The 13444-nt window shown below is 38.8% G+C and overlaps 1 protein-coding gene across 1 annotated transcript in view; it reads right to left on the bottom strand.

The window, feature by feature from the left end:
- LOC115257242 (allatostatin-A receptor-like) overlaps positions 1-13444 on the bottom strand; it is a 346314-nt gene that overhangs the window by 120096 nt on the left and 212774 nt on the right. Inside the window, exon 2 of the mRNA XM_062846156.1 lies at positions 8661-8930. Within this exon, the coding sequence (XP_062702140.1) occupies positions 8661-8930 (270 nt within the window). The remainder of the gene's footprint in view (positions 1-8660; positions 8931-13444) is intronic.

The following is a 13444-nucleotide window of genomic DNA, read 5'->3' as shown; positions in this document are numbered from 1 at the left end:
TGCTTGACAGTTCGCATCACATTCAAATGCGCTATATCGCCTGCTGTGATCATTCTCTTTATCACAGCTTTATTCAGTACATCTTATATCTCACATCCTTCTTCTACTCTAAAAAAGTTTTACCTTGAGTTTTACACATTTTTAACATAAATTTGAATTTCCGTATCTCAATTTGGAGTATTTACTTACAACAACCCAAGCAGCACCTGCAACATCATCCAAAATGTGGTTTTCTATGCTTTGGTCTAAAAGAGTTGCAATAAAAGCGCACGCAACTTTCATCTTGTCAGTTGAGTTGCATGTAAACTCCGAATATCGTTAAGTTGCAGCTTTGTTTCATAGGAATTACAAATAACATCGTATTAACATCGATTTATGGAGGCGGAGCTTACATATTCCTCACAAGTGGCAATACAGTCAGCTTGCATTAAATGTGTTATGTAACACACATGAAACATCTTACTCTGGTTTGTTTGTTCAGATTAGGTTCCAAATGTGTTGCGGAAAACTTGCGCGTCTTTTCATTTTGACAGCTTTCTAACTTGTTGCAAAGACGGTACAATGAAGTAACGCGTAACTTCAGTAGCTTTTATGGTGCATTGAGCAGCAAATCTTTCACAGAGCTTCTGGTGTAGTATGTAAGGTGAGTGGTTAATACTCCTGGTGTCCATGGTTCGAGTCTGAATATATTTTTTTCATTTTTTTATTATTCCCCCTGGTTCATGTTGCATAACGAATTAAAATTTGCGCTTTTTGCGTTCCAAAGAAGAAGCAATTGTGTTGTGTTGTCCTTAATTAGAACAGTGAATAAATTGCACTGATGTTGCTGGTACTGGCTTTGAAACAAGTCGTGTTGCTTGGGAACCATTCAACATAATTAACTGTTATATTACATCGTCACATACGTTGCAGCTGCTGCCATGGCTGCCGAATACAGTTTTCATTGTGAGGTACTATTCTGACTATGCTGCCGCTACTTTGTTTTCCAAAAAGATCGATCATTATAGTACTTAATTGTAGGAATGATGTTTTCCGACGAGCAATGGTAGCTTGCACAGTGACGTCATCATTATCTCTCTCTCTCTTTTCCTCTCGTTCGGGGTCGCTCGATACAGCTGTCCTTGCTCTCAAAATAGTTTTGAGAGCAATGCTTAATATCATATGTGATTTTGTTGAAGTTTTGTTTGTAATGCAAGGCTCTATACTTGTAATATTTAAGAAAATTACCGCTTTGGTACTGGGTGGTTCTGAAAAAAAAAATCTTGCTCCTTGAGTCTTTACTCAATCTTATACCCGAATTTATCCCATTGCTCCGTCGTTTAAATTCGAGATATCTAATAATATACATGATATATAATCTATAAATCTATCTATAGATAAAGAGAATAAAGCATTGTCATTCATTGAAACACTAGCCACAGAGAACAAACTGCATAATCCTTCTTTTGGCTAGCCGACATTGACGACACCTTTTGATAAACGGCACGAATCAAAACTACGGGATTTTTCTCACAAACAACACGATGTAAGCTTCCGATCCGACATTTGCACGATGCAAAACAACAGAATCTTTCTAACCTAGCTTTTCGTCAGCGGAAATTGTCGGGATTCTCCCTCCACGGCAAACAACATGCTGTAAGCTTCCGATCCGACATTTGCACGATGCAAAACAACAGGATCTTTCTAACCTTGCTTTTCGGCAGCGGACATTGCCGGAGGTTTTCCCCCACGGCAAACAACACGCTGTAAGCATTCGATCCGACATTTGCACGATGCAAAACAACAGGATCTTTCTAACCTTGCTTTTCGGCAGCGGACATTGCCGGAGGTTTTCCCCCACGGCAAACAACACGCTGTAAGCACAAAATAACAGAATCACTATAGCTTTTCCTTACTGCTGCAGTTACTGCTGCTGGTTTATTTTTCTCGTGTTTTATTTCTTCCTCAATAATTGTCCAAGCGCATCCGGAAGCATGCACCATCCGGAGCCCACGATGAATATCACACTACATTTTTCACTTTTGTTGTTGTCTTAATTTTCTCTCTTTTGCATGCAAATTGAAGAGTGATTCCTCCCAGCAAAATAATAAATTGGTTCGATTTTTTTTTTCGCAATTGAACGAAAAACTGGCAGGAATTCGCCAATGTGGAGTTTAGGATTTCTCCGGGAAGGAATCACCCCTCACGTGCAGCTCACACAACTTACCCAGGCTGACGTTGGTTCGCAAGTCGCAAGAGTGAACGCGTATGGGTGACGCCTGGAGTTGTTGCTACGCAAGCAGGGATGCTAACATTGTCTGCTTGACAGTTCGCATCACATTCAAATGCGCTATATCGCCTGCTGTGATCATTCTCTTTATCACAGCTTTATTCAGTACATCTTATATCTCACAATTTCTTTTAGACTTACATCTGAATTCAATTCTTTCCCACTATCGACAACCAACGTATTAAATTAGGAGCGGTAATTATTGCGATTTAAAAAACTTCAATAAATACAATTCACTCTCGCAAGACTACGATTTGTTTTGACAATCCTTCTTCTATCAATCACATAAGGTCTACAAATTGAGGTTACTGCAATTTATCCTACGATATGAGTTAGTGCGTCCGAACCGTGTTGCCAGTGGGGGCGGTACCTCAACAGCCCCGCCCCGTGACTCTTGTGGTGACTCCATCACGCAAGAATTCACTGATTTAATCTCTGGTACCGCCAGTTTTGCCACTGGACGTCGATACAAGCCCTTTGTTGTACGCACCATCACCTGTCGAACACGTCCATCAGCACTTCTAATAAGTTCATCTACAACTCTTCGTACCCAAATCTTTCGGTTTTCATCATCGGCTTAAAATACCACCTCTCCTTCACTAAGTTGCTTCGTATCAGTCTGCCATTTGGACCGCTGATTTATCGATGGCAAGTACTCCTCCAGCTAGCGCTTCCACATCTTGTCTGCCAATTGCTGAGAACCTTTGTAGCTATCGCGTAGTGCTTCAGCTGTGTGGGATGCTGCAGCTGCTGTGCGTTTCACTCAATTCGCAACTACTAAGACCAAGCCCACTCATGGGCTCAATCAAGCGTTTTAACGTTAAGTAGAGCCCCGAACAAAGAAGTGAACCGCACCGGTCGCTGCTAAGTAGGGCTCGAAAGCGAAAAGTTTACGTACGGTTCGTAGCAGGGCTTAGAATATAGAGACACGCAAAGTACGGTCTCTATCCGTAGGCTCGTGCGCTCTCTCGCGTTTAACTCTCTGGGTAGCGTAAAGAGGAGACGAAAGAACATGAGTATGGATTTGTTGCCAGGTACATAGTTTCTAGAGAATGATTTTCTTGTTTTGTATAGGTAGGAATTTATTTTAGTTTGCATCAAAAATTTAAAATTTTAATTTTTACTTGCTTTGAAATTTTCAACCAAACAATATCATAGATCGTTACACGAATAACACAACAAATTGTCTGACATACAATTGTGATAGAGTGACAATACAAACGCAGAAAAATAATAGGTTTAAATTAACAAGCTTTGCTTAAGTATGTTATGAATAATGTTTTCCCTTCTTCGCCAATTTTAGGATCATGCATAACGAAAATGTATTTATTTTCTTATAAAAATAGTTACGATTGTTCATAATCACACCTTTAGTTTTTGATTCGGCCGATCGTTTCGAAACTAATATTTGAAGACATGTATAGTGATTCAGTGAGTTTTTCTATTTTAACACGTACATGTTTGAGCCGGGGTTGCTACGCAGCAAGTAAAGTTTGGTTTCGCACATTTAGAAGAATGTCCAAATAAATAACTCGTGAAGTTCGTTCCCACAAGTTCCAAAATTATCGTCATCCGTCGCAGATTCCGGTGAGAAGATGTGCGTATTTTCTAACCCGGAAAGATACCATTTGACGGTAATAAGTGACCACAAGGTTTTCTTTCTTCACTTTCTGGGCTGAGATCCCCCGCTTTGAAAGAGCTGTGCCTCGCATTTTATTATTATTATTGACTTTTTATTATGGGGAAATTCAGCCCAAGGCTGGTTCATCCCCACGCCTTGCCTTTCGTTTTGTCGTGAATATTTCGAAAAAGGCAAAGAAGTTTTAGTTTGATTGCTGTTTTTGAAAATGGTGGTCGTCAGTGGGTGGTTTATTAAATATAAATTTAAAAATATAAATTAAATAAACCAGACATTAGGAAGAAAGTGTGCGAAATGGGTAACTTCACCCTTGTAGAAACAATACGGCAAAGCATAATAAAAAATCTGCGAAGACCCCATTCGAATAACACCGATCATACAGAATAGGAGGTTCAACATTAGATCTATAAAAACAACCCAACAATAGGGGAGATCTTTCCAATATTACACATTTATTCACAGCTCTTTTATCTTCATTTTCATATATTTAAAACATATTCATCAACATGTAATCTGGATCGTTTGGTACATATTGTCCACGCATCCTTGCCAAGTACCTTGCCGACAGAAAATATTCTGTACTCCAAGTATTTCGAAGAATCATCTTTGCGCGTAAATACAACGCAGTAGACCTGGCCGCTCTGATGCATGTGTCATATCTATGATATGCTGCAAGCATCAATATTGACAAGAAAAGTAACACGATTGCTTTCCAGGGTGATTCCGTACTGGCTGCGTATGTATAAGATTAGATAAGAGTAGTTACGATTTTTCAAAGATGCTTCGACTGTACCTAACTTAATTCAGATATCATAGAAACACTTCAGTAATTTTTTTTTGTAAAAACAAACTTTAATCATACCGATAGTAATCTAAAAAAAATGTAGTCGAGCTGCCAAGTTTCATCAATTAAAATAGGCGGTGTGCAGGACTGCCATATTGTAGGTTCCTCGTTATAGAAAAAGCAAGGTGTTGGATGTTAAAATACATCAATTGTTGTATGAAGTGCCAAAAAGGAGAGTGGGCTCATTATGTACTTTGACAAATACGCAGTCTACTTCAAGCGCATAGAATCTGTTCCAACAAAATATTCATATACCAGCATCCAAAGGATCGCAATATATATTAAGATTTCCGGTTGATGCTTTGTAACCAAAAGGTTGTGACTGAGTATAGAATAAGCTGAAGTTAAAATACACGTTAATGAAAAAAGGTTACGCAAACTTATCGCAGACTGTTAGAAGACAGCTTCTACTATGACCAGGATTCAAAAATCTTAACCTACGCGAAGTTGTAAAGGAGACAACTACGTTATAAATGTGTTGGAAATGCAAGGGATGTAATTAATCAATAAACCTAATTATTAAAAAGATGCTCAAAATCTCAAATTCAGATATATTTCTTGCGAGAAAGGCAACATGGATATCGAAGAGATGGATATTATTTTAGATAAAAATTCAACTTACAAGTCATACAGTAAGCAACAAACACATAATTTTAAAAAAGATTGCTTGAATTCCGAGATTAAATACAATCATACATTATTGGGAAAATAATATCTTTAAACGCACCAAAACTGGTACACATCTCCAAGGGAATTATTTATTTTAGTTCAATTTTTACTAACTGTTTTCAGTCTTATCCAAAACCCCTTCTTTCAAAATATGAGCACAGATTATTATACTGAATAAGATTTGCAATAACACCATAGAAATACACAAAATATTGCGATGATTTACGGAAGTGCAAAAACCGATGGTACGGATAGAATAGAGACCACCGGTGCGCAAAGGCGACCGATCATTATTTTACTCACATGAAAACGAACGACCGGTGCGAAAATGGGTGGATAACGAAATTAAAAATCGTTAACGACGTGCTGTTGCGTGTGTAGCATTAAGCCCACGAGTGGGCTTGGTCTAAAGGGTCCGGTTTTCCTCACGTCGTTGCCATCAGTGATCTGTCAATTTCGGGAACATCGTATAGGGTTTGGTGGCGACATCAGGGAGATGTTTCACCAAGTGATGATTCGGCCAGAAGACAGACAAGCTCAACGGTTCCTTTTCTCTGGACAGGTCTACGTAATGGATTGTGTCATATTTGGCGCGACCTGTTCCCCTAGTCAAGCCATGTACGTAAAAGATAGTAACGCCAAGCAGTGGGAGTCAAAGTATCCGGAAGCGTCCATGGCGGTCGTTAGGAAACACTACGTGGACGACTATTTTGACAGCACACATACCGTCGAAGAAGCAGTTCAGCGAGCTAGAGAAGTCCGGTTCATACACTCCCAGGCCGGCTTCGAAATAAGGAACTGGGTATCCAATTCCGAGGCGTTCCTACAACAGTTGGGTGAAACGGAGAGAAGCGAAGCGGTACACTTCAATCGGGACAAATCTACGGATACAGAACGAGTATTGGGCATTATCTGCAGTCCAGCTGAAGACATATTCAAGTTCTCCACCAAAATAAGGGACAATTTGCTACCCTATTTATTCGAAGGGAAAAGACCTACCAAACGAATAGTATTGAGCTGCGTTATGAGCCTGTTTGATCCGCTAGGGCTTCTAGCACCCAGTGTTGGTAAAAACTCAAAATCTCAAATCTCATGGTTGAGTTGTTTCACGCGCGATTCTTGACTCGTCAAACTCACCACCGAAAAAATCATGCATGAGTTGATTCGCGATTTCAATCATTGCTTTATTTCTTTGTGTTCTTATTATTTACATCAAAGTTTTTAGGCTTATATGATAGAAAAAAAGCAAATCTAGCGTACAATAACATTGAATGCCGTTCAAATTGATTTGGATTCGTTTTACAAGCGAACGAGATTTCGGCGCTTGACTCGTGAGAGCGAGATTTTGCATGAAAATCTCGCGCGTGAGAAAATGATTCAGAATCGCGCGCGAGTTTGCTCACGCAGGAGCGGTTCATGAGTCTGCTTTGAGTGTGATTTTACCAACACTGCTAGCACCGTTTACGATCTACGGTAATATCCTGATTCAAAGCTTGTGGAGAACAGGATGTGAATGGGACGAAACAATAAACGATAAAACTGCGCGAAAATGGGCGGTGTGGATAAGTCGTCTGTCAGTTGCAGAATCTGTGAAAGTTCCTCGTTACCATTTCGGGGACGGCTCAAGAAAGATTCACTGGAGTTGCATATCTTTATTGATGCCAGTGAGTGCGCTTATGGCGCTGGGTACCGACCAGGCTCAACGTAGCGGACGAAGTAACCAACGTATTAAATTAGGAGCGATAATTACTGCGATTTAAAAAAAACTTCAATAAATACAATTCACTCTCGCAAGACTACGATTTGTGTTGACAATCCTTCTTCTATCAATCACATAAGGTTTACAAATTAAGGTTACAGCAATTTATCCTACGACATGTGTTAGTGCGTCCGAACCGTGTTGCCAGTGGGCGGTACCTTAACACAGAGTGCTACGTCTGTTTGTATGTGCTTATAAACTATAATGTTATAGTGCCGAGTTGCAAAAAAGATTTCTAAAAAACTGAAAACAAACCATCAGCCGTTAAAAAATTGTACAATCGAAATCACTTGTAGCCAAAACATAGTCGTTTGTCCAGGAGTTGTTTTGGAAAATTTATGCTAGAAGAAAATTGTTTTTGATTCCGAGAAAATATGGGGGGAACAAGTCTCCCCAGGGATCAAATCTGCTCAGTCTCCCACACAGCCCTCAACAAAACGGGATCGCTGAGAGGAAGAATCGATCATTGCGAGAAATGATGCGTTGCTTGCTGACCGGAGCCGATCTTGATGAGAAGTATGGGGGTGACGCTATCACTACAGCGAATTACCTACAGAACATCCTACCTGCGAAAGCAACGAGTGCGACTCCGTAAGCATATAGGGTATTGGTTCCCTTATTAAGCATGTGGCTCCCATTTTCATCCTACGAAAAACAAGGGATTGGAGCGCTGTTTGTTTTGTTTCTTATTTTTGTATTTTTTGTTAGAAGTGAGCACCCATGTAAACACAAAGAACGGAATCAATCGGTGCCGTAATCGCTTGTTTTCGAATAGGATGGATATGGGAGCATGAGATTACTGATGGCACACATACCCTACTATGGCACGATCAAAAACTTGGTGCTTGGATAAATATTCCAGCCAAATGCGAAGGAAACTGGACGGAAAACCCGAGACTACTCAATCCGGAAAAACTGTACCATCACGGATTAACAGAAACGTCAGTTTCGACGAAACTTCCGTAACCGATCACTGCACTTTGCGGTAAATTCCACTCTCCTTATCTGAAACTATAGAGATTTCTGCAGTTTGTGTCAAAAATCCATTCGAAGCAATGGAACTGCTTCACTCTGACTAAAAGCAAGGTAGTTCCTTTACTGTTGAACGATATTAGTTATGTTAAAAAACACTAAGTACAGATTTATTAGGTACCTATACGGCTGTTCATACTTTCCTATCGCCTAATGCTTGGCATCGAAAGTGTCATCGGTCAGCAGTAGTTAATTAAATTGCAGTAAACGTGAACTACATTATACACTCTTATCACGTACACGGTATTCACTACGGGTCACCTTTTATCTATTCGTCCGTATAACCAATTGGCGACCTCAAGCTGCATCCTGAACGACCACATTGCATTAAGCAGCACACGGGTACCGACGATCATCAAAATCAATTAACCTTTGTGGTTGATTGAGAACCTGCTATCGTATAGCTTGTGTGGTCTTTCCCATCAACACTGCCAGAGGAGGAACTCACCTGTATAGGAAACCATAGTGAAGCGAAGGCAGCCACGACGACCACCACCAGGCGGGTCACACGTTTTTTGCTCTTCTTGGACTCGGCGGATCGTCCACCGACGGAACTTCGCCACAGTCTCGACAGCATGCACATGTAGAGAACGCTTATCAGCACCAGCGGCACCACGTAGGAGCTGGAGAAGAACGCGATGTGGAAGGCAGCACGGGAAAACTGACCGTTCTCGAGGAAGGAACACGACTCGAGAACCTCGTCTTTGTATGCGATTCTCTGCAAAGGAGGAAACGAGAAAAAGGGGAAATACACAGATTAACTATAAGAAACGAAAGGAAGCTGTAATGAATGGAGTAATTGATGGTAAAGTTACAGACAAATATACGCTATTGCTTCCAAATAAAGAACATTTTATTTACGCTAAAGCCATTGCCTACAAGTAGATGAGACAACAACAATTGTTTTAATTATTATCACAGTTTTACGATCATAAAACCATAGAAATGAATATCTTCACTCTTCACTTCATACCACAACGTTTCCATTTTAAAACATGGGACAAAAACATGCGAACCTGTCAGCAACTGACCTGCAAAGAATGAAATGTTTAAAATTTAATTCGATTTCATATGCTATTCGATGAGGGATGTGAACATCTTTTTTGTACTTGTTACGCAAGGCATCTCAAGTGTCTCCCAGCGCCCCGTTTCTAATTATTGTTATTGCATTACGGATACCGAACCAGACGGGTCTACCCTGGCTTCCACCTCGCCGTAAGAGATATTCGAAGAAAGTTCATAATTCGATTTGCAACTTTTCAAAACATTCCCATTTACCCTAGGCTTCCTTCGTTTGCTTGACTCGGTTGAGTGCGTCTTGAAGAAGTGGGTTATCGTTGTGCTCTCTAACCTTATGCCGCCGCCTTGCGCACAGCCGCCCGCGCCCATTACCTATTTGCCGCTCTGCATGAGTGACTCGTTTGACGGGAAGGAAATTCTGTTTGGAAAAGTTACAGCATTGTTGGCTTGCACCATCACCATCATCATCAGGCATAGGCGCCAACTTAGGGGGGGCAAGCACGGTTTTGCCCCCCCAATATTTGACGATTTTTCGGTTTTCCCATACAAAAAATCAGAAAAACCAGGCTTTGCCCCCCCAATAATTTGGCCAAGTTGGCGCGTCTGTCATCAGGTATCGAACATTGCACGAAAGGCATTCCCAAAGGATGTACTCGTAAGAATAGGAAAACCTCCATTGGAAATCTAATATCTGGGAACGTAGCAGTAGCGTGTCCAAGTGTTCCAGATAAAATCAAGCCACGTTCAATTCGTCCCCTTAATGCTAGAACTAGGTAACTCAAAATTTAACGTTTTTGAGTTGAATATACCATTATATCGAGCTTTTTGAGCTCTATAATATATCCAAAGACCAATGAAATACGATTATAAACGACGAAAATATTCACCATTTTCAAAACTAGGTATCTCAGTGTAGAATACACGAACTGAGTGCTATAACTAGGTAACTAAGAAAATCATATCTATTTACTACCACACAGGTTAAAAGGTATGGGACGCTTGGTCGTGGAAATGTTACTAGTTATTCTTTTGTTAGTTGATTGAAAATCTACTACTATTTTTTCATTTTAGGCCTAAAAACTTAAAATACTTTACTTGTATTGATTTAGCTAAAACTGTGATTGTTCGTAGACGATTATTTTATGAACATTTTGAGGTGTCATGTGGTGATATAGCAGGCATCTTAGCAAATTCAGCAATTACACGTTAATTTCAATATGTGAATCCTTTTAATTGTGCATACTGCAAGAAGAAAACTGAAAAGAATGATATCAACAGTGGTAAAAACTAGGTATCTCAGAACATCACCTCCAATATGTATGTTGCATTTTGAGTGCTATAACTAGGTAACTCGACAATTTTTCAACCATTTAATGGTTTTATCAAAAGTTTAAACCAAAATTGAGGAACTCCTTTAAGGACTCCTTCTGAAATTCCTTCGAATGTTCTATTTCAAGCATTGTCCACGTAGATCCGGCGCTCTCAATGATCACAATCTCAATTCTTTTACAGCAGCCTGATCCAAAACTAGTTTTTTAAATCGAAGTGTGCACTTAAATACATTAAAAGCTTTTTCAAACACGCACAAAAAGGACTATTTTGACCATAGTTGGTTATATGGAGCAGGATTTCAAGAAGCTTTGAGCTACGGAATCGACGTAGTGGAACATTCAACGGATTTTTTCCAAGAAGAGTAGGACAATCGATGTTACCATTGAGGAGATCAAAGACGAACAATCGCTTCACGGTAAGCTATCACTGCTGCAGCCGTTCAGTCGGGTAGTGTTTATCAATAAAAAAAAACACTTAAATTTCGCGCTTCTTCAATTCACAAAGTTGCCCCTCATTTCGCAATTAGAAAAAATGTTTGGATTTTTTTCTTCGGAACCCTAATCAGACTAGTCAAGGCACTCAGAAAACTGCATAGACGACCTGGTTGTTAGACTAACATGCCGAAGGGGTTGATGCTAATGTTTACCACCGTTGTGCAGATTTAGAGGAGGTTAACACGGAAAAAGTAAGAAAATTTATTAAAAATAAAAATAAAGAATTTCAATGTAATTTTTCCATGTAACTACAATAAATATTTTTCCTCTAAAATTTCATGTTTTATGTTTGTTATTCCATCCCTGAGATATACGTGATTTTGTCCCTCCGGATTCTAAATGGACAATGCCTTAGAAATTGTTCCTGTAGGAATTTCTTCAAATATTTCTCCAGGGATTTTTTAGAACTTCTTCCAGAAATCGCACAAAAAATACTGGAAGAATTATTGAAAGAATCCTTGAAGGAACTTCTTAAGAAATCCCTGGAGAATTGTCTGAAGGAATTTCTTAAAAATCTCTTGGTGATACCTTTGAAGATTGCTAGAAGATATTTACTTAAAAAAAGCATTAGAAACTTCTGGTGGAACTTTGGAAGCTATTACAAAGAAAAAATACTTGAGAAATTTTTGGAGAGATTCGTGGAGAAATTCATAAAGCAATTTCTCAAGGAATCTCTTTAAACATGTTTGCAGAAATCCCAGCAGTTGCAGAAAAGGTACTTGAAGCATATTTTGAGAAATCATCCTATAAATTTCTGAGGATTACCTGAAGAGTTTTCTGAATAAATCCTGGGAATACCTCTGGAGGAATTCTCAGAACAATTTTTTATACAACTTTTGAATGAAAATCACTAACACCCGTAACGTGGGTAGATCACCTTCTAATGGTGCGTTACGGCGTAAGATCTACCATAACAAATTTTGTTTTTCACTACTAATACTCCATGTGTTTCAGTGTTATCACTTGATTTTAACTATAATTTTGATATAATAACTATTTGTTTCAGCGCTGTTCAGGTAAATAAAGTTGTAATTATATATCATAATAATATTTATTATTTCAGGTAAAATCAGGTAATTGATCAACTATATAATTATTTATATTTAAATTACATGATACATGGAATTTTGGGAGGGGTAGCCTAAGAAAGCTAAATGAACTGGTTTCTGGACAAATGTTCGTGGGGTGGCCAGACTTTGTCACGAGATAACAACCATCGTGTTGTCTTCCGAAGGTTTCCAGTGAATTTAGCTTACCCTGCTACAACAAACCATCAGGTAGATCATTCCCTTCTGGTATGACTCTGCAGCCATAGGTAATCCTTGCGCTGATGGTGGGTACACAATCATCATCATCATCAACTTTTGAATGAAAATCACTAAATGGAGAGATTTCTGAAGAAAATCCAGCAGAAACAAAAAAAAATCTTGACGAACTATTAAGATTTTTTAAAGAACCACATTAAGAATACCTATAACTGAAATTGGAAACCCCTTTGCAGGTAATCATAGACGAATTACTTTAAAAAAATATTAGGAAAATGTCAACGAAAAGATTTTGTAGTAATTTCTACAGGGGTTGCTAAGAGGTTCTTCGGAGAAAAATTTGAAGCATCTTACTAGTGATTTCTAAAAGAATCCCAGAAGAATGGTTTAAAAAAAGCCTTAGTACTTACCTTACCGGTCAGGCTAAGGCCCACAGAGGTCCAATTTCGAGAAAAGCTGGCAGAAACTCAATTTTTGAACATGTCTTATATGGGATACAGTATATTGAGCATTCATCCATAATACCAGGAGCACTAACTGGCATTTAAAAAAATTGGAAATATTGATTTTGTATCTTGTTACAGCACTGAATAGCTGCTAATGGAAAAAGTGCTGAATTTTTTATAAAGAACACAAACAAGTTTAACCACTACAAAAGTCTATTGATATAAGTAATACAATTGCTTTCAAAAGTTTATTTGTAAGTTCTTGTGTATATCAGACATCTGCAATGGAGCAAAAGATCAAAATAACACTTTTGGTTTCAAAATTGACTTTACATGTTATTAGTACAAGAAATTCTTACAGTTCAACTTCAAAGTGTCTTACAAATCGCTCCCCGCTACTCCCCGCGGGGAGATTCCGTTCAAATGCTCGTTTATGTATCCAGAATCGGTTGAAGAAAAATGCAACTGCCAAGAGCTGCCATAACAATAGCGCCATGATGATAGGTATATTGTAAAATTGTATGAAAAACATCAATTTTGTTCGGATTTTGTTCGAAGAAATAGTAAAAAAATGAAAATGGCTTTAAAATGAATTTGAGCGCTAAATCATGTTCCACGCTATGTCTGAACCAGCAGATTATAAAAATTGAATGTACATCGGGTTTCTTTCCATAA

The sequence above is a fragment of the Aedes albopictus genome, chromosome 1, assembly GCF_035046485.1.
Source record: "Aedes albopictus strain Foshan chromosome 1, AalbF5, whole genome shotgun sequence".
NCBI lineage: Eukaryota > Metazoa > Arthropoda > Insecta > Diptera > Culicidae > Aedes > Aedes albopictus.
Note: the sequence above shows the minus strand (reverse complement) of the source record. Positions and strands in the feature narration are given on the sequence as shown.